Source organism: Nomascus leucogenys, chromosome 3, assembly GCF_006542625.1.
Source record: "Nomascus leucogenys isolate Asia chromosome 3, Asia_NLE_v1, whole genome shotgun sequence".
In the NCBI taxonomy this organism is placed as follows: Eukaryota; Metazoa; Chordata; class Mammalia; order Primates; family Hylobatidae; genus Nomascus; species Nomascus leucogenys.
The window spans coordinates 6,113,063-6,139,974 of NC_044383.1; the positions used below are offsets into that span (position 1 = coordinate 6,113,063).

At 47.3% G+C, this 26,912-nt stretch overlaps 1 protein-coding gene across 2 annotated transcripts in view; it reads right to left on the reverse strand.

Moving 5' to 3' along the window:
- The window catches only part of DOCK1 (dedicator of cytokinesis 1), a 544,856-nt gene that overhangs the window by 38,345 nt on the left and 479,599 nt on the right, over positions 1-26,912 (reverse strand). For both annotated transcript variants that reach the window (XM_012505804.2, XM_003280960.2), the window contains exons 39-43: positions 10,341-10,430; positions 9,077-9,181; positions 4,273-4,414; positions 4,060-4,138; positions 2,527-2,611 (exon numbers count right to left, since the gene is read on the reverse strand). In XM_012505804.2, the coding sequence (XP_012361258.1) occupies positions 2,527-2,611; positions 4,060-4,138; positions 4,273-4,414; positions 9,077-9,181; positions 10,341-10,430 (501 nt within the window). The remainder of the gene's footprint in view (positions 1-2,526; positions 2,612-4,059; positions 4,139-4,272; positions 4,415-9,076; positions 9,182-10,340; positions 10,431-26,912) is intronic.

The window sequence follows — 26,912 nt, forward strand, 5'->3', positions numbered from 1 at the left end:
TAGCAATAGAAGCAGGTCTGGCCCTCTCACGTCCACCTCTAGACCAGATTCCAGTGCTTTCTCTCATGTCAACGTGCCCTGAGAGGGACCTCTGGGTTCCATCCTGGGCTTTACGGCCAGCTCCTCCTCACGCAGGCCCTGTCTCATCTTCCTCCTTGTCAGTGTCCTCACTCCCCAGCACATCAGTCACCCCTAGCCAAGTCTGCAGGTGTGAGCCACCTCGCACTGCTCTCGGCCTGGTGGGCAGCTTCCCCAGCCCCCTGCACTTGGAGCTGGGCTCCCTGCTGTGGGGCCGGGGCCTGACTTCCCAGTAGAGCAAAAGACTTTGCACTTATCTAAGGCTTTGTGGGCATGTGAAGGACCAAATCCTGCGGCTTCCGAACACTTTGTCCAAGTGCCCGGCCCTCAACGGGGCCATTAGGGGATTTCAGGGCCATTTAGAAGAAGCATAGCCTCTGAGGCTCAGCACAGCTCAAAATGTCAAGAGCCTTCGTTATTCTTAGCTCTGCACCCAACTGGCTGCGCACCCTTCAGCGGCTCACTTGACCTCCTTGTGTCTATTTCTTTATAGTCTAAGAATATATCTACTTGCCAGATGAGACAGGTGTGAGGGAAATTCAAGAACTGCCTATAAATCCCACAGTTGAGGGACTCCATATAAATACTAGCGTTAGTGCTTGTGATGACAGTAACAGGTGCGGACTGCCCTGAAAGCCACTGCCCTTAGCGAGGGTGTCCAGGTTGGACGTGCCTAGGTTCTGCCCACACTGTTGCAGACAATAGACACTGCAGTGACCAGTCCCGGAGGAGGTCCAGGGTGCTGGGTTCACCAACGAATAGGGTGAACATAATCTTCAAACAACCAGCTTGCTGGGACTACACAACACTGCCGATTTCACCAACTCCAAGCTCCTTTGTGCTCCTTGGTGACACACAAGGAATCTGGCCTCAGGGCTGGAAGGAACTTCCCCATGGCTCTTAAGAGCTGGAATAGGAGACTCACAGGTACTGCCCTGAGGATCCGATGACTGGCAGACCCCTGAGGGATTGGGAGGGAGAGTGGGTAGACGCCACTCTTTACTTGAGGCAACCCTGCTGGAAGGGTTCCGAGCTTTGCTCTGGTTAGGAGTAGGGTGCTAATTCACCTTTGACCTTTGCAGCCTAGATGCCTTGAGACAGCAAACAAGAGAAGCCATTCTCAGCAGAGCCGGTCCTCCTTGGGGGTCCCCGGGCTAATGCCTCCTTGCAATATAGGACTACATAAGGATTTCCGGAGGTTTCCCAGGCAAGATGGATAAACATTAACATTTTGTAAAAATTATGGCTTATCTGATGCCTTTTCAACATAGATCCACTCACTTGAGCCCAAGAGTTCGGGACCAGCCTGGGCAACATAGACTCCACCTCTATATAAAAAAATAAATAAAATAAAAATACAAATGAATCCATGAAAGCAGTTTGTATGTAGAATTTTTTAAAGGCTCTAGGGCTGGGTGCGGTGGCTCAAGCCTGTAATCCCAGCATTTTGGGAGGCTGAGGCCGGCAGGGGATCACGAGGCGACAGAGCAAGGCTCTGTCTCAAAAAAAACTTTTTTTTTTTTTTTTTTTTTTGATGGAGTTTCACTCTTGTCCTCTAGGCTGGAGTGCAACGGAGCGATCTTGGCTCACTGCAACCTTTGCCTCCTGGGTTCAAGCGATTCTCCTGCCTCAGCCTCCCAAGTAGCTGGGATTACAGGCATGTGTCACCATGCCTGGCTAATTTTGCATTTTTAGTAGAGACAGGGTTTTACCATGTTGGTCAGGCTGGTCTCGAACTCCTGAACTAATTTGATCCACCTGCCTTGGCCTCCTAAAGTGTTGGGATTGCAGGCGTGAGCCACCATGCCCGGCTTGGAAATCTTTTTGATTGGTTGTCCCAACTGGGGTGGTGGCACTGGCACCTAGTAGGCAGAGTTCAGGGATGCTGCCAAAAATCCCTGGATGCACAGAATGGTCCCCACCACAGAGAATAACCCAGTCTGTATCGCCAGTAGTGCTGGGGTCAACCCTGCAGTTGTGCGTTGTGCTCCAGTGAAGTTCAGGTGCTGGATACTGAATGAGGAATGAGCACCCGAGTCCAGATCCAGTTCATGTGTTGACTGCTGTGTCACCTGCAGAAAGCCACGTCAGCACCCAGCACCTCAGCACTCAGTGGGTCCATTTGTAACTAGAGATAACAGGCACCTGCTCTCTCACCTGGGGCTCGCAGGGAAGGCAATGTGCTACTCATATGAGAGCTCCGGCATTTGGACGGCACAGTCTCCTTATTAAATACCTCAGTGACCTTAGTCATATTGTTAGTGAAATGGCAATCAGTTTTTCTAACTTTGGAGGGGGTAATAGATTAAGATTTCTGCACATAATATACAAAGACATTTAATACTGCCCCGTGGCTGCCTTTGAGGCCACGCTTCTCCACTGGCAGTTCTATTGGTGGTGGAATGATATTTTTTGTTTGTTTGTTTTGGTGGTTTGTTTGTTTTTTACCGCAAATTCATTGTCTGGGTTTTTCTCTCCCTTCCGGATTGGCCGAGAATATTCAAATCGCTGGACCTCGTTCACCCTGTAAAAACTGTACAGAGACAGACAGATCATTAGACATTTAACCCGGTAAATAGCCAATTTGCTTTTGGACATGGGGTCTGGCCTTAGAACATGTCATTGCCTCCTGAAAAATGTCCCTAACCTTGACCTGAAGCCATCGCCTTGGCGTCCTCTCCCAGCCAGGGAAATGTTGGCAGGTGGAAAAATTAACTTGAGTTTTTGCCTCTTCCCTGTCCCCGCCAACCCTCAAGGGAAAACAGAAGCTGAGTAAGAGTGAAATGAGCAAAAACAGAGGAAAGGTGAAGCGAAGCACAGAGAAAAAAGCTTTTGTGTTCAATGTATGTGTTTATTATTATTTTTAAAAAGTATTACATACTTTAGTTTCAGATCTACAAAGTACAGATTTTGCAACCACCCCAAGAGTGACACACAGGAAACATAAGTAACCTGGGTCCGCGGTCAGGGTAGGAGGCAGGCTTTCTGCATGCACAGGGGAGGGCGTGGAGAGACTGAGACTGATTTCTCCCCTGCACTGAAATGCAGGCAGGCTTCCACAGCAGAAGAAACTACTGCATCTAGGAAGGCTCTAAGCTTCACTATTTGCTTAAGGCCTCTGAAAAATAAAGTTGCAACCCTTAAAATGTATGCCTTGCGAGAGCAATCATTTGTAAATAAACAGGGTCCCAGTTTATTTCCCATTATTGCTGATGAAAGGTCAAAGAAACGATGAAAGGTTAAAGAAATCACCAAAATTCAGGAAGCAAAATGAAGCAGATCCTAAGGAATATGAGGTCATCAAAGAGATTAATATTTTCACCAGAACATGGATCAAACAGAACAGAAAAGTCTTAATATCAAACACATCTGCTAAAGCAGGTCTTTCTACGCCATTGCTAAGTCAGGTGCGATTCAACTGACAGGCAGAAAATCTCACTCAAATATGAACAGTTGACTCAGGAGGTTTAAAAGCCCCCTCATAACCCTACATTATGGAATTGCCGTGCTGTAAGGCTGAAGGGTTCTCCTGTGTGTCACCAGGAGCAAATGTGCAAATCCCATTTCCCGCCTTCTAAAATGCAAACATTCAGGCCGCACTCACATCTATGGACTCGGCTTTGCTGGGAATGGGCAGGACTTGTGCACTGCTGTGAAGCTCCCTGGGGGATTGTACCCCACAGGGCAGGTCTATAAAGGAGACCAGACGGCCTCCACTGCCCACTTAGGTTTTTGCTGTCAGCTGACTTTGGGAAAGGAATAGGCTTTGCACGCTCCCAGCACATGGATTAACATCTCCTCTCACTTTTTTTGGATGCTGAAAATAATCAGCTTCCCTTGCTCCTCAAAGAGGACAGAAGGAGCATTTGGAAAGCAAATCTGTGGCCAAAGTCCATCCTTTCAAAGGTGGAATTATTAGCAAGAGATCCGTACACAGCCTCTTACAACCCTCACGTTGGGTAAGAAAAATGGGATGATTACCTTACAATCTGCTCTGACACTGGCCTGTGAAACTTAGGAGGCAGATCGAGTTTGGGCTTCACTGTGAAGCACTGAATATCTGAGGTGAGGGGGTTAAGGATCACTAAGGCAGCATAGACATCAACCATGAGAGAGGCCCCCCATCACACCCAACCACCCAAATGAATGGCGTCACCATGGTTTCAGAGTTGACGCGGTTGTCTTAAAGGATACACTGGCCAGGAGAGTTTTTAATATCATCGCCTGGTGGAGATGTTGTCTTCATTTTCTCAGCGTTTGGAAACTGAGTTAATAGCCGAGCCTCAAAATCTTCCCGGCGCTCATACTCTTTCCCTCGGTAAATGAAAACTTTTCCCTGAAAAGGGTAACATTCATTTAATAACACCACAGAGAAAGGGCCAGGAAGAGTTCACATGCAATATGCTGGTCTTAAAATATGCCTTATGGGTTCTTACAAAATGTCATTGAATTTAAGAACAACTTGTAATTTTTATTTTTTTTTTGTACTTGCGTTGGCTTTGTTAATCAAGAACATATGGTCAAGCACGTAAGTTAATACTGTTTAAGAAGCACTCAATACTGCGCTACTAACATCTGCGATATGTTTTCATCTTGACAGTAACAAACAACTGATTTAAAAACTATATGAGAAACCAAATGAGCACTCAGAAGCCTGCACTAGAGTGGGATGAAATGGTTAGAAGGGGGCAAGGCAGCCAGGGCAAGTGGATGATGATGTCCATACTTTTTCTTGTTTTTGTTTTCTTCTCAGGTAGGCCCTAATGAAGTCGTTTTCATTCTGCCATAAGGAATTTAAGAGAGCTTGGGCTAAGGTGTGACCCCAGCACCTGAACACTGCCACCCGGTGCTGACTCCTGTGAGACACAGTCGAGGTGAGAAGAACCCGAGGGGAAGGGATGCAGACCAGAGCCGAGAGCTACTAAGTTCCTGGTCTCCCCCGAGTGAGTGACTGGAGATGGACGGAGAGCAGGACTTCCCTTCCTGCATTCAGAATGCGTGTGCAGGTCATTATTCATCAACACATGTCAAGATAAAATATACAGAGCTCTTCTTGGAAAGGCTGGGTTTGGTCCATCTCAGATGACACTTTTGTCACCTCCATAAATTCCAAGTTGGAGAGTCAGTCCACTGGGGTTGTTACGGACAGCTAGGCTAGACTAGGCAGCCCGGGGCGGGGAGGGGAGTTAAGTAGGTAAGTGTTCTTCCTTCCGCAAGGCTGTCTTGTTGAGGTCATTTCTGCCTGAGTCTGACACAGTCCTCTGTAAATATACCTGTAAGGAATGTTTTTCTTGCAAGATATAACAGGTCTCCGTTTTTTTCCCGATTTCAACACGTGTGTTCTGAGTGTCAACTCGGTCACAGAAAGGGGCCAGTGAGTACCTAGTGTAATGTTGCTACTGGTTTTGGAAGCCTTCTGCCTCCCCCCACTCGCCCTGTCCCATCTGGGGCTGTCTCAACTGAAATGAAAACTGCCACAAGGAGAAGACAGCAAGAAGCCACAGGGGTACAAGAAACAGAAGTCTAGGGGGGTAACACTTTCCAGGACGGGACGTGGTTGCTGAGGTGCTTCTGTTCTTTGATCAGGGGACACTGGGGAAGAACCTCCAGGTTGGCTGCTCCCAAGTCAGCTGCAGCCTTGCCCCATCTGCAGTCATTCCTGGACAGGTGCCAGAAAGGGAGACGAACAGAGACAGAGGCAGACAGAGAGGACAGCATTTTGCTGCATATTTTTACACTTACCTCCTAAAGACTAAGATTGAAGTCAAATTAAAATTTGTCTAACTAATGGATTTTCAAAAGGATTAAGAGAGATTCTATGACACTGAATCAATTGATCCCTGCTGTGGTCAGAATGTTCGTAGCCCCCAAACTTCAGATGTTGAAACCTAATCACCAAGGTGATAGTATTAGACGGTGGGGCCTTTGGAAAGGAATTAGGTCTTGAGGGCTCCACCCTTATGAAAGTGATCAGTGCCTTAAAAAAGAGGCCCCAGAGAGCTGCCTGCCCTTTCCACCCCATGAGAACAGGTGGAAGGTGCCATCTATGAGGAATGGGCCTCCCCAGACTCCAAATCTGCTGGACCTTGATCTTGGACTTCCCAGCCTCCGGAACTGTGAACAATACATTCCTGTTGTTTATAAAGTACCCAGTCTAAGGTATTTTGTTACAGGAGCCCCAGTGGACTAAGACAGTCCCCTTCCCTTGCCCCAGCTTATTCTGAGTTCTCCTAAATCACTAAAAAAGAATCAGTTTAAGAATTGAATTCTTTTTCACTTTGTGCTTAGGTATGTCTTACAAGTACCATTATGGAAGAAAAATGTTCTATTTCTCTCCAAAAAAAAAAAAAAAAGTCCAGCAGAAATCATATAATATGTAGTCTTAATTAGAAATATAAATACACAGTTTGAGCATCTTCTGAGGCGATATAAAACCACGCACTTCCAAAATTCAGTAAGATTTAATGTATAACAGACTACTATCAAACTAGCAAGCATTTTTCTTATGCTTTACGTGAGAAGACATCATAATAAAAATGTACACAAAGACTTTAATAGAAAAAAGCTAGTGAGTTATAGATAAAAACACAAATAACATTTTCTGAAAATGTCAGTTACCTTGCATTCTGAAGTGATCCTTTCGAACATGAAAACAAGGGGAAAATGTACATATAGTCAAAGATATTTATTCCTTGTAAGGCCTATAAATATCAACTTGAGCACAAAAAACAGTGAGATCAAGTTTTAGAGAAAAACAAAGCAAAAGGGACAGCTAGTCAGTTCTTGGAGGCTCCTCTCGAGCAGGGCATGAAGCACCCAAACATTCTGCCCACATTTTGGTAACTGCCAGTGTCATTGGCAGACTGACCCCTGCCAGGTCATCTGTGAACTGTGATAAATATATTGCTGCAGCCTCACAGAATGATCCAGGTGTGGTGGGAAAGTCAGTTCAATATTAATCAAGCCTGTTAACCTCCATTCAGACTTTTCATTTTGTCCTTTTGGCTGTGGAGATGACCCAGTACCGTCCCTGGAGCCTGCCATGTGTGAGCTCCTGGCACAACCTGGCATCTATTGGCTCAGGGGCTGCGATGTGTCCTCCTCACCTGGCACTGCCCTCACATAATATTCCACGCAGGCTGCTCCCTTGCTCTGGATTCTGGGATAACCATCCTGCATGGATCCAGAGTTGGTGCCTACACACCAGAGGCGGATCTCCATCCACAGGAGCCACACGCATCATCTAACACCAAGCACTGCACAAGGCTGCTACGGCTTAGGGTCCATCTGCCTCCCTTTCCTAAAGATGTATGTTCCAGAGCACACACACACTCGAATTAAAGCCTTTAGCAACAGTAAGTGGCTTTAACTCCAAGCTCATTCCATCCTTCAGCTTTGTTTTTTATTGAGAATGAAGCTAATTTCAAATTTGTCTCTAATTTACAGCTTGTAACTAAGCCTCCTTTATTCATTCTTTGGAAGGGAAGACTTTGTTCAGAATCAGTGCTTCTGATCAACCACTATCTTTGCTGCATGATGAAGGCAAGAGGAGAAGCTGACCAGCAGTGACCAGGAGTGACCAGGACAAGAGGAGAAGCTGACCAGCAGTGACCAGGAGTGACCAGGACAGGGCCAGATGCCTCTGTCACCAGGCAGGACACTGAGGAGTGGGCAGCCAGCCTCACCTCCTAGAGCAGAACAGAACTGTGGGGCTCCCGTGTCAACAGTGACATGCCCTTCCTAAGGGGAGATTTATATCCTCTGGGTGCCGTGATGAAGAGATGTCACACTATTAGTGACTCCCACGGAATCGGAAACACAGGACCCCAAATGAGCAACGTCTGGAACCATGGGAATCTCCCAACTGGTTTCAACTGCCCCAGACAGCTGTGCTCAAGACACAGAGCTTCTGCTTCCTAAAGCCAGAGCAATCACACATGGTCTCCTAGGATAAGAGAAAACCAAGTGTCAAAAAAAAAAAAAAAAAAAAGTCATAAGAAATATCAGGAAATCATGACCCACTGGTCAATGGCATCCAAAGAACGTGTTTTTGAGAAAATGTATAAACAATTCTATGGCAGGCCAGGCAGCACTATTAATATTTATGTAACTTCTCCTTTGGCCTCATGTGAATACTGGGAAATGGGCACCTGGCAGGTGATCACGGTTATTGCTTCAATTACGTGTCTGAAAGCACATGCCTGTCTCAGGGATGGAGCCTGATTTGGAGTTTCCAGCACCGTAGCCACACAGATCCATTTCCAATTTCCCATATAATTAAAAACATACATCTTCATAGCAGCACATTGGGTGGGGACAACAAATGTTCATCAATGGAATCAATGAATAAATAAAATGCGGCCTCTCCATGCAATGAAATACCATTCAGCCTTAAAAAGGATAAAGTTCTGACACATGCTACAACCTGGATGAACCTGGAAGACATTAGGCCGAGTGAAACAAGCCAAAAACAGAAGGGCAAACACTGTACAATTCCACTAATACAAGGTCCCTGGAACAGTCAGATTCGTAGAGACACAAAGTAGAACGGTGGCTGCAGGGGCTAGCGGGAGGGCGAACGGGGAGTTAGTGCTTAATGGATGCAGAATTTCAGTTTTGCAAGATGAAAAAGTTCTGAATGTAGATGGTGGTGCTGGCTGCACAACAACGTGAATGTATTAATGCCACTGAACTGCACACCTAAAAATGGTTAAGATGGCAAATAGTATGTTACATGTATCACACCTCAATTAAAATAATATGTGTAAATCTCTGAAGGAGGGTCCTTTTAAGGAAAAATCAGAGAGAAAGGTTATATGCAACCAAAGAAAATCTTGTCGGCCCCTTTCTGCCCCCCAGGCTAACCACTGAGCTATGGCAGGGTGGAGAGCTGCACGTTGCCACGCGGATGCAAACTCCCCACCCTTCCGCAGAACGGAAAGGGGATTCTCTGCTGGGTGAACAATCATGGCTCAGATTAGGCAGAATCAAACTTTACCCGCAGGAACGTGGGGAACCCTTGTCCGTAGTAGCCAACAGCAAAATAGTCAGGCTTGGGTCTGATCACTTTGACGATGTTTTCATAAAACTGAGCCTGTTTTTTCTGGAAGGAAAAAAGAAAATGCATTTCAGGTTTGAGTATTCAAGCATGTGTGCCTCTGGATTCTTCTTGTGGGCTCTTTAAAAGCTCTGGCAACTTCTATAGGGTGGGAGAGGGAGATGGTGGGAGAGGGTACTGAGGCTTGCACCTGAATTTCATCTCACTCCATCGTTTTGACATTATTTGTCACTCATTCTCCATCATTCCGCAAGGGAATCTGAACAAACGAGCCCAAATTCAGCAAAACAGTTGTGACTTATGGGTGTTTTCAATAACCAAAGAGGTGCCATAGAAATGGCTGGCCCTTAGTATTTTTTAAAAGGTATGGGTCAGATAGTGGGATATGTTCAAGGAGAATTTAGAAGAACAGAATCGTTCTGTTCTAAATTCATGACAGACATTCCCACATCATTAAGGTGATCTGAATTCAAAAATGACAAGGTGGAGGAGGCAGCAATTAGAGACTAACAGCGTTCCCATGGCAGAAGAAAGGTCTGGTCATTATCTATCCATTCCCCTCTCACAGGAGGGGTCAGGATTTTTCGTTTTTTGAGATGGACTCTCACTCTGTTGCCCAGGCTGGAGTGCAGTGGTGCAATCTCGGCTCACTGCAACTTCCACCTCCCGGGTTCAAGCGATTCTCCAGCCTCAGCCTCCCAAGTAGCCAGGACTACAGGTGTGTGCCACCACACTCGGCTACTTTTTTGTATTTTTAGTAGAGATGGGTTTTCACCGTGTTAGCCAGGATGGTCTTGATCTCCTGACCTCGTGATCCACCTGCCTCGGCCTCCCAAAGTGCTGGGATTATAGGCGTGAGCCAGTGCGCCTGGCCTGGGGTCAGTTTTAAACTAGTACAAATGCTCACAGACTCCTGGGCTGTCAAGACCACTATACACAAGGTCAGCAGTTGTTTACGTACAATTTGTTCATAGAAGCTTTAAGAGTTTGGTTATAAGAGCTGACTTGGGACTAAAAAGTAAATACTTATGGGCCAAATATCAACCAGCAAATTAACTAAAACCATATTCCTAGGCAAATGGAGGGACATGGCCAAGATCCCAGAGTACCTGGGGTGAACCCTAATGTTGATGTGGAAAGAGCGATTCCTGAAAAACCAGCTGAGATTGCCTGTGTTCATTTAAATGAAAAGAAATAGACTCACCAGCAATTCGCTGAGTTGCTCATAATCAAACATCTCGTTCTCATACTGCTCGGCTAGCTCCTTGCCCAAGGCAATGGCCTCCTCCCACATCTGTGAGTTAAAATAAAGAAAAGAAAGAGAAACTGAGGCCTGAATTGTGCAAAGAGTAAAACAGGAATGCAATCATTCAAAATAAAACAGTGTAGAAGTACATTTGAATGAAACACTATGGGAATAACACTGAAAAAATACAAATATTTTCTTGAAGCTCCTGTCTTTTGGCTCATGACCCGTAGCATCAACTGGTCAAAGAGGTCAATCACTGGCATGTCAATCATGCAGGCCTCTGGCCATGGTAACAGCAGTCTGTTGGCCAGTCCTCACTGCTCCTGTCCTTGCTCTCCTGCTGCGAGCTGTGGCCCGAAGCCCGTCTGTCAGAGCAGCCTTGGAGCCAGGGAAAAGGAACCGTAGGGTGAAGAGAGGCTGTGGGGTGCCATTTATGTAGAAACTGGATGCCTGACTGGGCTCTTTTCCCAAGCTGTCCACCTAAAAAATGCTATGTTGAATATCATCAATGATCAGAAATATCAGGGCAGACTTCGACTCTAAAGCTTGCAGAAAGTCTGATGTATGTGTGTGACTATGCTACGGATATAAAGCCTGCTATCATTTTCAAAACGGGGAACTTTGTAAGGTAAGTAACTTTCTAAATAAGTGATAAAAATGTTGATAAGCTTTTGACACATGTGGAATACTTTTTTGATAGAGAGTTGGCCTGAATTTCCCTTATTTTTCTTGGGAAAAGCAAAGCGGATTACTGGAGAAAACCATGGAAAAGTCAGAGGAACCATCTCTTCCACGAAGCCTTCCTAGCTGCTGCACACTCTCTTCCTTTGTGCTCCCACAAAGACCCAGGATCCTGCTGCCTCAAAACTTTTGGTAAGGTACTGAAACTAGCATGCCCCTTTGTCATTCCTCCTCAGAGAATATAAGCCCTTGAGGACAGGGGCTCAACTTTATCAACCTGTAAAACCCAGGGCCTGCTTAACAAGGTTTAGTGAACAGAACTGCAGGATGCTGATTTACAATCAAGAAAGCTTCCTACCATCCTATATGCTGCATTCCCAGCCACGAATCACCACTTCTCAACTTCCATCATTCCCACAAGACGGTAGCACCAGTCCTCAGGGGGACCACGCAGCTTTGGAACCACCCAACAGGCCAGGCTTTCTAGGCCCCAAACCTGGATTACCCTTGGCACTGAGCCCCCACCCACCTGCTGCACAAAAAAAGACCAAGGCATTGCAGTAAAGAAAGAGTTTAATTGACATAAGGCCAGCCAATGCTGTTATAGCAGGTAGCTAGTCAGGCATGAGCCGGGCAGGAGAGGGCTGCCCTGACACACTACCAGGAAAGTCAGGTGACCATCAGGTGATGGTCAGGCAGTTGTTACACTGTCTCTCTAAAATAATAATTGGTTGCAGACAGTGGCAGGGAAAGGCAGTTTCCCAAGAGCTAGAAACACCTTAAGCTGGTGATCAGCAGCTTCCTGATAAGATCTCAGGAGTTGGGTGAGTGGGCTCAAGCATGTGAATTGAGAGGCAAAATGGTGGAGTTTAACTGGTAACCTTCTGGGGCATTCCACCGGAAAAGGGATGCACGATGCTGGAAGTAGGCCAGCATATCAAACCCCAAGCCCAAGGTCAAATGGGGCACTTGACCTCCAAGATGTCTGCTTGGCCCTCTTCCAAGTACACTTTCTCTCCATTCCTGCTCTAAAACTTTTTAATAAACTTTCGCTCCTGCTCTGAAACTTGCCTCAGTCTCTTCTTCTGCCCTATGCCCCTCAATCGAATTCCTTCTTCTGAGAAGGTGAGAACTGAGGTTGCTGCAGAGCTGTACGGATTTGCGGCCAGTAACACCGCCATGTGGGAGACGGTGTCATTACTCAAATCAGTCTCCCCAAAGGTTCCTAGGGGAGGGGCTTTTCAAAGGCAGTTTGGGAGAAGGGGTGGTGGCGGCCAGGTAATAATGCATGCTTGCTGCTGATGAGTTGGGTCGGAGATGAAATCACAGGGGGTTAGAGCTGTCCTCTTGAGCCAAGTTGCTTCTAGATGGGCCATAGGAGTGGGTCTGGATGGAGCCAGGTCTCAGACATGCAAACAACCTGAAAAGATCTCAAAAGGCTCATCTACAGTAGTGAAGTTGCATATTTTGTGAGCAGTCTACACCTTAGCAGAATTCAGGTTTCTCCCCTCTTCCTAGCCTGATGGCCTTTCATTAGCTTTGTCAAGACGGCTGACTTTTAGGGAAGGCCTATTATCATTTAAACCATAAACTAGAGGTCTCCCAAAGTTGGCTTAGCCAAAGCCCAGGAATGATTACAGGAGAGGCATGACTGGGGGTGGGAGGCGGGTGAGGATTTAGATCAGATCTCTTTTACTGCCATCATTTCCTCACTGTTAATTTTTTTGCAAAGGTGGTTTCGGCTGTTCCCAGCTTACTCTATGTCCAGCCACCCGTGCTCTCCTGTTTAAGGCCTCCAATCACCTTGCCAGGTGGCCATCTGCATTATACCCATTTTGCAGATAAGGAATCTAGGGATCAGACTGGTAAGTAGCTTTGCCAAGGACACACAGCAGGTAAGTGGTGGGCTTGACCCAGCGTGGCGTTTTTGAAAGTCCTTGCTCCTGATGGCCATGTAGCAGCACTTCCAAGCTGCTTCCCCATCTCCTGCCAGGATGGATTTGAAAAGAGTCCAGGCTGGCCTTGAACTCCAGGTTCCCACAGGGGAGACAGACTGCCGAGCCCCAAACCTGGGTCACCCATGGCACTGAGCCCCCACCTGTTCACTGGCCTTTGCCTTTCCTTTCTAGGATGACCCCACTGAAGTCCTCACTCACTTCAGAGCCACCCAATAAACTTAAGAACACTGTTTTACTTAAATGCTCCCGAAGTACTCTTGTCATAGCCACAACGTAAAGAAACCATCTGCTATTTTTTTTTTTTGATGAGAGTAAAAGTTATTCTACAATCAGAGCTGGCATTTTAATACTTTGAATAACAAAATAAAAGTAAGCCCAAAGAAGACAAAGATTTCAGAGCTGGGACCAATGTCCAGGGATGGTAGGAGGTGGCCCAAGATGTCCTGCATAGGGTCCCTGCTGTGCTACCTGGTCCCTTCCCAGAGTCCCCGTCTGTCTTTCTCCCCCATCCTGCTGATGGCTTAAAGCTGCCTCCCGTTCCTGGAATATCTCAGTCTGCTGCTGTAAGTCTTTTGTATGTCCTCTGCCAGAGCCCCGGCTCACATTTTCTAGGAAGGGAGAACTTCCCTACTTTTAATGTTTTTTTAAAGCTCCAGTGACCACTTCCTCTCTAAGCAGATTTCCATTTCAAAGAGAACATTACCTTTCTTTGTAGGTCTCTTACACTGGATTTTCTTTTTTTTTTTTTTTTTTTAAATTTTCTGCAAGTGGATACAAACTCTGTAGCTGCCTAGAATGCCAGGGCTTCTAATTCATTCCTTAGTAAAAGCCTAATCTGTTTTTATCCTAAATGACAGAGGAGATACTTTAGATACATATCAAAAGTAATTGTTTTTAAAAGAAATACAAGTCTTGAGTAAATATCTTCTCAGACTCACCCTCAGGTTAGATGGTGGTATCTTCTATCAGATTTCCTGTGAATATATATCTCTCATCCCTCCCCGCTACCCCCGGCATGTTCTACAGAACTCTGCATTAAGGAGATTTTCATCTACTTTTAATTGGATGGGGCTTTAAAGAGAGTGTGGGTAATTCATACTTCCAACCTGAATACCTTGGAAAATGTTTCTGTGCCAGACAGAAGGCAGATTCAATATGATCTAGATTTAGATTGTCTCAGTGAAAGAATCACTTTAACCTCTGTGATTGAACACCCTGGTTTGGCTCCGTTCTCAGAAGTGCTACAGGCTTATGAGGTTTGCCACAGCCCCAAATGAAAAAGCCCCATATCAGCAGAAAACTTTATTTTCTGATGCGAAATCCTTAATCCAATTTAAGGCATTCTTGAAATTGCCGGTTGACTTGCAGCATGGAGCATGGTCTCCCCACCCCTGCTTTCCCCCAGATGATATGAGACGTGTTCTTTTGAGATGATAATCTTCTCTCTATTTTTCTGAACCTCCTGGTTTCAGGAAGTTCCATTTCTTCAAGTTCCATGAATAGAAACTTGAATAAAAACTTTCTTTTATAATAAAACTCCTTCCTTAGTTCCCAGACAGAAGCAGCTGTAGAGAACGTAGCAGGAATTGATTTCTTACCCATGAGGTGATGTTGACGATTCTGATAGGATGACAACACGGATGTCACAGGACAAGGGAACAGCAGCAGATGAAAGGAAAGATGCCAGCCGGGACAGCCATCCCTTTCTAATAATTCAGGCTGGCGATGACTCACCAGGATACTGGTGGGCGACTCTGGTTTCATTTGCTGACTAGCTGTAAGTAACTCACCAGTGCAGATACTTCACAGGATGCTTGAATTTCAGACATTCTTCTAAAATTCATCTGTTCTGTTTTTTCACAGCAGTTATTGGGAAAAGAGTCATACTCAATTACCTTCTGAATTTCCAGAGTCCCACACAGGTCTCTGACATCAAAATGGATTAAAATCTCTGGTGCGGAAGAATCCGGAGCTCTGGGGGAGGTCCCTCAGCAGCACAGGAGCCAGGGAGGCCCAGGACTAGCAGGAGGCTGCGTTCAGTCCGTTCTTTGCTCAGTGTGTGCTGAGCGACAGCGTCCCTTCCAGGTGTGGGGCTGGCGGCCCTGGTGAGGGGGGGCCTGGATGATTCCAAGGGCCCAGCTAGTCTTGGTGTTGCCTGCAACTATGCTGCAAGGAAGGGAGACCCTTTTCAAGCATCTCCCCTCTCTCCAGGCCCCTCACTTTTTCCTTGAGCCAAGCCTCATCCTTGGTCCTCCTGGAGTGCTCAACCGGCACTGTGCAGGACTGACTTTTTGCAAAGACCTTTCTGTTTTTTTTTTATTTTTTTTTATTTTTTTATTATTTTATTTTTTTTTTTTTGAGACGGAGTCTTGCTCTGTCCCCCAGGCTGGAGTGCAGTGGCGCAATCTCGGCTCACTGCAAGCTCTGCCTCCCGGGTTCACGCCATTCTCCTGCCTCAGCCTCCTGAGTAGCTGGGACTACAGGCGCCCGCCAACACGCCCGGTTAATTTTTTGTATTTTTAGTAGAGATGGGGTTTCACCGTGTTAGCCAGGATGGTCTCAATCTCCTGACCTCGTGATCCGCCCGCCTCGGCCTCCCAAAGTGCTGGGATTACAGGCTTGAGCCACCGCGCCCGGCCGCAAAGACCTTTCTGACACAGACTCAGGCCTGACTCCCTGCGCCAGCAAAGATGGTCTGCAGTTCAAAGCTGACTGATGCCAAAGTCACCCCAAGTGTGCACAAGATGGATCAGCCACTCCAATGTCATACTGGAGCCACTGCCCATGTCACACAGGAGCCCCACCACACGAGAACTCCTGCCTTGTCAAATCGGAGTCACTGCTGTGTAATACAGGAGTCACTCCTGTGTCATCCAGGAGCCACTATTTATGTCATCCAGGAGCCACGACCCATGTCATCCAGGAGTCACTGCCCAGGACATGCAGGACCCACTACCTGGGTCATACAGGAGACACTGCCCGTGTCATACAGGAGTCACTGCCCGTGTCATACAGGAGTCACTGCGTGGGTCATACAGGAGCCCCTGCCCAGGTCATACAGGAGACGCTGCCCGTGTCATACAGGAGTCACTGCCTGGGTCATACAGGAGATGCTGCCCAGGTCATACAGGAGACGTTGCCTGGGTCATACGGGAGATGCTGCCCGGGTCATACAGGAGACGCTGCCTGGTCATGCAGGAGCTATTACTACCTGTGTCATGCAGGAATCACTGCTCAGATCACATATGAGTCACTGCCCATGTAACTTATGCTCATCAACATGGCTCCTTTATTCCACAGCAAGTCCTTATTGGTCAAAACAGAAAACTACTCACTGAGCTTGTAATGCCCTAGATAAAAAAATAAAGAAGGTTTTTTTTTTTTTTTTTTTTTTTTTTTTTTTTATAACAGAGATATGGCATTTTTTCTTTAGGCCGGGACATTTGTAGTTTTGCAAAGAAAGACCTTGAAAAGACTAAAGCAGGCAGCAAGAGATCCGGCTGCTTCTCGCTCGGTGCTTTAACTGGAGAGAAAGAGACATCGTGCTGCTCACTCCTGCCTGCCACAGGCAGCTACTGGCCACTGGTGAGGGAGTGGGCTCCAGAGACAACAGGAGGAGAGGAACAGCATGTGCAGACCACCCTTTATGGAGTGTTGTAGAAAAAGGAGGAGAAATGGGCAGTGGCTGGACAGGGGAGTTGGAACAAGAAAGAACTCTTCTTAAAGGTGAGAGCAATAATGGCATGGTTGCAGGTGGGAGGGTGGGAGCTGACAGAGAACAACGCGTGGGTGCTGCAAGAGGAGAGTGCGGATTTGCTGGTGAGATGTCCTGGGATTGAGGGGGATCCAGGGCACAGGCTGGGGAGTCACCAAACATCACTGCAGCTGTGACCTGGCCCGCGGCTCTCTATGCACCCAGCATCACTGCAGCCGTAACCTGGTCCAGGATTCTTGAATGCAGCCAGCATCACTGCAGCTGTGAGCTATCCCAGGACTCTCTATACACCCAGCATCACTGCAGCTGTGACCTGGCCCAGGACTCTCTATGCACCCAGCATCACTGCAGCTGTGACCTGGCCCAGGACTCTCTATGCACCCAGCATCACTGTAGCTGTGACCTGGCCCAGGACTCTCTATGCACCCAGCATCACTGCAGCCGTAACCTGGTCCAGGATTCTTGAATGCAGCCAGCATCACTGCAGCTGTGACCTAACCCAGGACTCTCTATACAACCAGCATCACTGCAGCTGTGACCCTGCTCATTTCTCCCTTTTCTTGACACCCTCCTTTAAATGCCCTGCACAGGACTGCTCAGTGTGCACCCTCGCTGCCTTGCTCAATGCTGAAAGGATGAAAGGACCTCCATCTGCTCTCTGCAGCAAGTTGGGCATTCCCTCCCTATATATTCCTCCCAGCAAGAACTCTTGGCTTCTAGGCCAGTGGGTGACCCAGCCACTCCTGGCACTTGCTTTTCTGACTTTAACCCTGTTCAAGGGTCTTTGACACCGTGGAATTAGCTAACTTGAAGTCTCATGACATCACTTCCATCTGCCACTGGCTTTGTGGGGCTCAGGCCTGGCCCAATGCCCCACCCCTCGTCTGGTCTCTGGCCCCCACCCTCCCTCCTCTAAGTCGGCTGCCACCATGTTGCCAGAATTACCCCCTGAAAAGAGGAAAATGAAATCATTATTTTCTACTTTCATGAAATTTCCATTGGGTCCTTGTAAGCCAAATCTTCAGGAGACAATACAGGGCCACTGACAAACTAGCTCCAATGTCTTTGCTATGCTCCGAATATTTGTGTCTCCCCCAAATTCAAAGGTTGAAATCCTCACCTTCAAGGTGTTGGCATTAGGAGATGAGGCCTATCAAGGGTGATTAGGTCATGACGGTGGAGCCCTCATGAATGGGATGAGTGGCCTCAAAACAGAGGGCCGGGAGAGCACCCTCACACCTGCCAGGACATGACAACTCAGAGAAGGCACTACTTATGTGGAGCAGGCAGAAGGCCCTCTCCAGACACCAAATCTGTGAGTGCCTTGATCTAGGAATCCCCAGGTCCAGAATGGTGAGAAATGAATTTGTGGTTTATAAACCACCCAGTCTGTGGCATTTTGTTATAGGAGCATGAAGGGGCGAAGACAGTCCCCTGCATTGCTATCTCCCAGAATGGCTCTACTTCCCCGGAAAAGTGAGATGTCATCAGGAGCTCTTCCCCTTCTGGCGCTATTCTCACAATCTGAAATTCCCGTTCCTCCCAGCCATCATCTGGCAAACTTAATTTCACTCTTCAAGAAGCACGAAATGTGACCACCTCTGTGAAGTCTTCTCCAGCTCTCCGAAAGAAGGCATCACTCCTGCACCTGTGAGATAGGGAGACCCAGCGCCCACCTGTGTGATGAGTGGAAGGTGGGTTTTGTTATTTATCTGCTCATGAGAGCCCTGATGCCAGAATTGCCTCGAGGTGGGCCTGGCTCCATCTCGGTATTTCACGGCGCAGGACGGCACTGGGAACACTGTAGCCTTTGAGTGGAAAAGCTTGTTAGAGATTCCACATAAGCTAAGGGAGCAGTGTTGTTACTGACTCGAAAATGGACTTTCTCAGGCTTTGATCATTAATTACTGTATAGGAGCAAATCATAATGAACATATGATCTCCTTGAATATTCAGGCCAAATTCTGGCTGAATAGGTTCTGCTAATATCACATTTTCAAAAACTCTATAAATGCCAACAAGAAACCCATATGAGGGCTTCATTATGTTGACCTGCAATCCCTCTTAATAACAACTGTGTTCCCAAAGGGTAACTTAGAAGATGAGAAAATTTCACCCAAAATACTTGGAAAAGAGATGCAAACATTTGATCAAAAATGGAAATTTGCTCCAAACTCCTATTTTTAGTTTACACAATGATGCAAGATGCTTTTTTTTTTTTTTTTTTTTTTTACTTTGGTGCAAGGCGAAGTGTGAACTTTGTCAAGGGAAGGTTATTTTAAGGGAAAATACAACAGAGCTCCAGCTGAAAATAGTCACAGGGCTTCATATATCACTTGGGCTATAAATTATGTACCGCATTTGTCAATCTGCCAGGCTGTTTCTTGATTTCAGAGGTGGCTGGTGTTGGCTAATACTGACTGCCTCACTCTGAGTGCATTTTCCTTATAGGAGGACTTCTATTTTTGACTCTTATCCTCCACAGAGAAGCCTGGTAATTTTCAGTGAAGTACTTGGATTAAGGGCTTTATCGAAAATTACTAGGCCTCAACCAAACACAATAAGACAGACAATACAGAGCATCTTCAGAAAAGAACACTGGTCTGCCATGATAAAACCAACAGAAGGCTTTTGGGGGACACTCAGGCGGGCGGCAAGAATAGAATGGAAAAGGAGCAAGGAGTCATTGTTAGCTCGGGAAGGAAGAAACGTAAAAGAATGAAAATGGAAACAGATGGAAATGACATTTTACAGAGAGAAAGAAAAAGATTAAGAAACCAAGAGCTAGGCTGAAAGACATTCAAAACTTTAAAAAACGGTGGAAAAGGAAAAATAGAAGAATGATTCCGTGGGGAAGACATACAGAAAGATAACAGAACATCATTCAAAAGCCCGTGTCCAATATAAAACAGCAGCAAATCCATTCTGCTTTGCTGGTTTCCAAGCACAAAGGCAGAGAAACTTTAATATCACCCGATTCCCGTCTCTCCCTGGCCCCCACGCCCCCGCTCTCCCGGGGAGCACAGAGAGATGCCATCGCAGGGGGCTTGGGATGGGGACCCCTGCTCCCTTAACAGCCTGCTCAGCCTTGTCCAGAGGCAAGCTTGTCCTGGATTCTGGAAGCCCCTATTTCCCCTAGGAAGCGGTAGACATTTCAAACAGTGAATGAGCTCTAGGGTGTATATCCTTTCCACAGAGTAAGTACGTAATGAAGATTTCCTTAATTGCATATGGAAATGGGCCACGAGGAGACAGGCTGGGTCAGTGGAGCTGTAGCTGGGTCATGGTTTTGCCAGTCTGAGGACCCACTTGTCTTCCATTTTATCGTTTTGCAAGCCCCAGTAGTCACTGGTCTCCAAGCTTAACTGAGGTCATAAGTCTCCTTACCCCAATACATTTGTACAACTGGAATTGCATTTTTTCCCCTAAAATGAAATACATGTAAGATCGAACCAAGGAAATTCTTGTAAACACTCCAAGGGCTGCGGGCACATGCTCAGGACGTGAGCCTGGTGCACGTGGCGCCAGTCAGGTCGGTAAGTTCTGTGGATGCTGACGGCCCTCCCTGCATGCTTGTCTGCCCGTTCGCTCACTTCATAAACTGCTGTAATCATTCGGACGGAAGATTGTTATTTTTAACATACAAGATTCTAGACAGGAAAATCCAGCCCTGCTCCTGCAAGAATTTGTCTCCGTCTGATCCATAACCTTTGCAGTGAATGTGGTGCTAAAGTGAAGTTAGTGTTAGCCTTGGGAAAGGAGCACGCTGATAAAACCCGACTGCGATGCGGCACGTGGCAGAGTGGGGTGGGATCTGCCCCCCGGGCCGGGCGCTGGGAGGCATGGCCTTTCGCTCTTCCAGGGGCTCAGTCTGGGTCAGGAAGCAAGATCCGTTAACAAACAAAATATGCCCCAAATAAGGAACTTTGTGGAAAGTCTGAGTGACGGCCACCTTCTTGATTGTGTGCTGTTTGCTCAAGTGCTGGCCAGAATGTGCTCAACTCACTAATAAATGAACACCCTGAAAGCCCCGTGCCTGTGTATGTGTGTGGGCAGGGGGTGTCTGGGACCTGGCTGTACTCACTGTTCGATGTTGCTGTGAGCCTAAATCCACTCTTTAAAAAGCTATTTAAAAAAATGGAGTAGAGCCCAGGCCACGGCACAGCTCCCTCAGAGGGAGATCCAGAGGTGGCAGCCACAGCCACTGCCTCTGCTCTCAGGAATTTAAGTCAGCACGGGCCCTGGGGACTCAGGGATGGGCCCTGGAGCAGCTGGGACATCACCTGGGAGCTTCTCAGAAATGCAGAGCCTCGGGCCCCACCCCAGACCAGCTGAATCAAAACCTGGATTTTAACAAGATTCCCCAGTGAACTCCAAAAGCCACGAAAGTTTGAGAGCAGTGAAATATGCCCAGAAGGCGGGAAGGCAGCTGTCATGGCAGCCGTCACACGAGACAGCAGCAAGAAGCAGCTGGTCCACGCCGGGGCAGACCATGGGAAGATGCAAGGGCTTGGGGATCAGAGGGCATGTTCAGAAGGCCAGATGCTGTGGGTGATGAGAGGGTACATCTGGAGGCTCGACTCCTACTCTAAAGGTCCTCATGTCAGGTGAGAGGCCTGGATCGCCTGCAGAGGAGATGGGGGAATCCCCGAGGTTTGGGCATCTTTGAAGTAGTTCACACTGTGATCCACAGGCCACTTTATTCGAAACCAGACTGCTATCTATCTGCAGGAGCAGAAGGGTGGAGACAGGCATGGGGCCTTGGGGAGGAGAGTGGGTAGGCATCTCAGACAGACCCAGGTGAGAGGGACCGAGAGCTTACAAGGAGACACAAAGTGAACTGGATCTGGCAGCAGGGCTTCTGCCCAGAGGCCCGAGTTGTTCAGAAGTGGCCCAGGTAGAACCGGGTCAAGATGGTGCAGATCTTAGAGCCAGTCTGTCAGCGGGGAAGGCTCGCATTCCCTAAGGCACGTGCATAGACAGATCCTGAAGAGCAAACGTGACTTATCCTTGCTAAGCCCGGGAAATGAAAAATGAGATCATAATGGGATTTGTCCCAAGCACAAATGAAAACAACATCACCGAGCAGCATAATTCTAAATTTTAATAATAAAATAGGTATCGGAAAACTGTGTCTTGCTCCAACAAGGAGATCCTGCTTTTTCTTGATTTCTTACACTTTATCTTCACGGCTGCCTGTTTCTACCTCTCTCCTATTTGCCTCATCTGTATTTCCTTCGGGGCCATGTGAGAACTCCCAAGTCACCCTTCCCTCCAGGTTCCTGCTGGTAACTGCCATACTCTTGACAGCTGTTTCACCACTACAGAAATGACATTGAGTCACAGGAAAAAACATCGTATCTTGGTGCTTGTGATCATGTTTGATCATGCTTTTTTCCTTGCCATTTCGACATACATTTTATTCTTTCCAGACTTGAGTCCCCATTTTGTAACTCTTTCAGAAGTATTTTAGCTTTTTAAATATTCCTGTAGTCTAAGGAGTAGATCTCAACAGGCACGCAGGCAATTCTGGCTGCCTGTGAGGCCCCACAGGACAGTGGGCCGCTTCAGCTTCCCAGCCGCATGGGTGGCAGTGCTGGTCTGACGATGTTCTTGGCACTCAACAAGAGCAAAGTCTTTGACTCAGAGCAGCACCGTCCAACAGGAACCCAATAGGAGCCACATCTGTGCATGTTGCATTTCCTAGCTGTGGCCAGGCTGGTCTCAAACTCCTGACCTCAGATGATCCGCCCCACCTCAGCCCAAAGTGCTGGGATTACAGGCATGAGCCACCACGCCCGGCCGGTCCCACACACTTTTGAACAACCCAGATCTCACGAGAACTCACTCACTCTCACGACACAGCACCAAGGAGGAAATCCACCCTTATGACCCAGTCACCTCCCACCAGGCCCCAACTCCAACACTGGAGATTACAGCGACTTGAGATTTGGGCAGGGACCCAGATGCAAACCATATCAGGGCCCCACACGGATCAAGGCCCTCCGTCAAGTTTCCTTGGGCTGTGTCACCTGCCCACTAAGGCCTGTGATGACCTGTGGACCATTTAAAAAGTATTTTTCCCCCAAGATAATTGCAATCTGGGAATGGTGTGTGGAAAGGTGTGCCCTGGGCCCTTCCAACTTCAAGCTTCTCAACCTTTAGCCATGGCCTTTGTCATTCCACCGCATTTAGGAAAGGCAGGAGGATGTTATTTCTCAAATGATGGCACATCCCCAAAGCAGCCAGGGATACTCAGGCCTCAGCCTTGTTTCTTAAACAAAAGTGATTCTAAGTCTGGCACAAAATATCACACTTTGAGCTTCTACTGTGACCCCCCTTCCTCTTGCACTGGCCACCTGGTGGGATTCCCCACATCGCAGTCACGGGGTCAGGAGCCCATTCTCTCAGGCTGCTTCTCCTGCAGGGTCCTGCCTACCTACGCCCCCTCTTTAACAGAAGAAGGAAACTCCACGACAAAGAAACGAGGATTGAGGCCCAACAAGTTTTATGAGATGCTATTCTCACATCTCTAGTTGCGGGGAAGCCGAGTTATTTGGGAGACTAGTGTGGATGCCATCTTTCTCAGAATACATGCATACTTAGGGGATTTCTAGATGAACTTTTGTTAATCTAGATTGGATGGTGCTCTTGACTGGAACCCGACTCACCTGTCTAATGAGCTGTGTGGTGCACATGGGTGCCACTCACACTCACCTGCCCCTAAGGGCACTTCTCCACCCCTTGACGGCTGGGGTGACCATGTGATCTGCTTCAGCCAGTGACACAAACACTGTCATTTTGGGGTAGAAGCCCCAGGGCAGGGGACTCCTTGCTGTCCTCTTCAGCTGTGTTTCTCTGTGACGGAACCTCCGTTCACCTGGGTTCCGAGTGAAAAGGAGGACACGGAGCATGTGTGAGAAACACACCTGTGCTGTTTGGAGCCATGGAGATTCAGAGAGGTTCAGACTCTAGTGCAGGCCATCCAGATTGTTACGGAAGATGAATTATTTCCTACTGCTCTTTTTCCCAGAAAATGTAATGCTTGTTGATGTTAAAATGAATTTTTTGCCTTGCAGCTGATCACTCAGATACTTCAAATTTCATTTTATCAAATTCTTTCCAGCACCTGTTTTTGTCTCACTTTAGTTTTAGAGGAATAAGGAGATTTTGTTCCTTTTTAACATTCTCGTGGAAATATTATGGATATTCAGAAGTGGCTTTTCCATCGGTTTTATCGATACAGCTACTATGAAGAAAATTCTCCTAAAACTTATTCTGATTCAAGGCCAGCCAATGATCACTTTGCCATAGCCCTTGTTCTGTCTCCAACAAAACACAGGGACATCTGAGGACACTCCTTGAGCCTGTTTTGCTTTAGCTGCCCATCCCATTTCGTCACTTGAATTCATTTTTTCTAAGGCGGGCTTTCTCGACCTGGACACGACAGGGATTCTGGGCTATTTCTTTCTGGTGTGGGGCCCATGTGCGCACTGTTGGAGGGTTGGCAGCACCTTCTCTTCCCCCAGTCAGGAGAACCCACAATGCCTCCTGCAGATCTCAGTTGAGAACCACTGTTCTGAACCGAACACATTCGTTTTGCCCCTCCATATGATTTTTTGGATGAACTATCACAATGTAGAAAAAGATATTTGGCAACCTTTGCTTAAAAAAAAACAACTCTGTTTTTTGATTTATCATTTATTGAAGGCCATCTGTCCTGCCATACATGAGCATTTCTCATCTGTCAGGAAGCACTGTTAAATGCTGACTTTTCATTCATTTGTGCCTTCTGTCCACACACGTCCATAATGTAATGAGCACGTGCTGTGTGCCAGGCACTGTTCCAAGCATTAGATGCATGGTGGGGAATCGACGCGTCCGAGCTCAGAGCCTACTGGGGAACTCATTAAAGAAACACACAAGCAAATCTATCATTGCAAATGACAGTGGGCACCATAAAGGAGAAAAGAGGATGTTTCCGTGGCTGGAGAAGCGGTGACATTTAAGCTGAGACAGGAAGCAGTAAGCCCAGGGCACTGAAGGGAGACATTCCTTGAGTCCACCATGCACGTGTGGCCCTCTACCACAAAGTAACAGGTAGCCCAGAATGCCAGTCATGCCCAGATTGAGAAAACCTGGCTTAGAAAAAGCTAATTCAAGTGACAAAATGGTACAGGCAGCAAAGGTAAAACTGACTCAAGCAATGTCCTCAAGGCAGTGCAGCAGAAACCCACTGGGCAGTGGCAGGGAAGGCTGGTGCATTTCAGGACGCAGAAGGGCCAGTGTGGCTGGAATGCAGAGGGCAAAGGAGGGAACGAGGGTGGAGAGGTCGCGGGAGCCAACGCTGGTCAGAGGATGTGCTGCCACAAAGACAGCCCGGCAACAGCCATCAACAAATGCACGTATTCCTTCAGTCCCGTGACCTCTGGCCCTCAGGCCTCCCGGCCACCCCGGGGTCCCTGCCTCCTGCCCTGCCCATTCTGTAGCACTGCCCACCCTGGAGCCAAGAAGCCACAGTGGGGAAGGGATGGCTGCATTTGCTCCATGTCTTTACCAGTTTGCTGAGAAACAGGATTCTCCTGGCTAACCTAGTACAATTTTAGTAATTGGCCCTAATCCTCAAAGCTTCTCATTCCAGAGAAAAAAAATATATCCTGTTCCACTACAGCAGCGGTCCCCAACCTTTTTGGCACCAGGGACTGGTTTCAGGGAGGAAAATTTTTCCATGGACTGGGGTAGGGGATGGTTTCAGGATGATTCAAGGGCATTACATTTATTGTGCACTTTATTCCTATTATGATTACATTGTAATACATAACGAAATAATTATACAACTCACCATCACGTAGAATCAGTGGGAGCCTGAGCTTGTTTTCCTGCAACTAGATGATCCCATCAGGGGAAGATGGGAGACAGTGACAGATCATCAGGCATTAGATTCTCATAAGGAGTATGGCACCTAGATCCCTCACACGCACAGTTCACAATAGGGATCATGCTCCTGTGAGAATCTAATGGTGCTGCTGATCTGGCAGGAGGCAGAGCTCAGGTGGTAATGTGGGTGATGGGGAACAGCTGTAAACACAGATGAAGCTTTGCCCACTCACCCGTTGCTCACCTGCTGCTGTGCGGCCTGGTTCCTAACAGGCCACGACCTGTACCAGAGGCTGAGGACCTGGGGTTTGGGGACCCCTAAACTACAGGACTGGGTGTGTAATTCACAGAACATCTCCGATCCTTATTTCCAAGCAGTCTTTGGGAGCCCATATGCCATTCTGAAAACTTCAGACTTTCTTCCTGTGTCAAGAATGGCAGGGACAAATAAAGGATGCAGCAATGCTTACTGCAAATGTGAGCAGAATCCCAAGCTCCTGACCACGGGGACTCTGTTAAGTCATTGTTTTCAATGGGGTTTGGTTTACGTCAACAGCCACCAAAAGGGGCAGCCATCATCCCTCCTGGGCATCAGTGCAATTGTGGGTAGGACTGTGTCCCCAGAAATATTTGAAGTCCTAACCCCTAGTATTTCTGAATCTGACCTTATTTGGAAACAGGTATTTGGATGTAATCAAGGGAAGATTAGGACCTGCTGGAGGAGAGTGGGCCCTCATCTGACTGCTGGTACCTCCTAAGGAGAAGGAGATTGAGACAGACTCGCCTGAGGAGAAGGCCTGTGATGACAGAGGCAGGGCTTGGAGCAATGTGGTTACAGATGACCAGTGCCAGAGACCGCCAGCAACATACGCAAAGGAAAAGGCACAGGGCAGATTTTCCCCTGCAGCCTTCAGAGGGGGCGGCCATGCCAACACCGTGACATCAGGCTTGCAGCTCCCAGCACTAAGCTATGAGAATACATTCCCGTTGTTGAAAGCCACCCAGTTTGTTCTATAGCAGCCCCAGGATGTGAACGCCGGTACCTTCATAAAGTGTGCTAGTCAGTTTTCTCAAAGGAAAAAAAGAAAAATAAAACAGGTTCTGAAATGAGTTAGGAATCTTGATGAAACCAAAGAAGAAGTTCCAATGTCACTTCGGTGGCAGGTTTTAAAAACTTCTGAAACTGAAACAGCTTTTTTTTTTTTAATAGTTATGCATATCTGAATCACAAAAACTACAGTGATCAAATATAATACTGGCTGATTAAAATGACAGCAGGTTTCCTTTTAGTGGAAG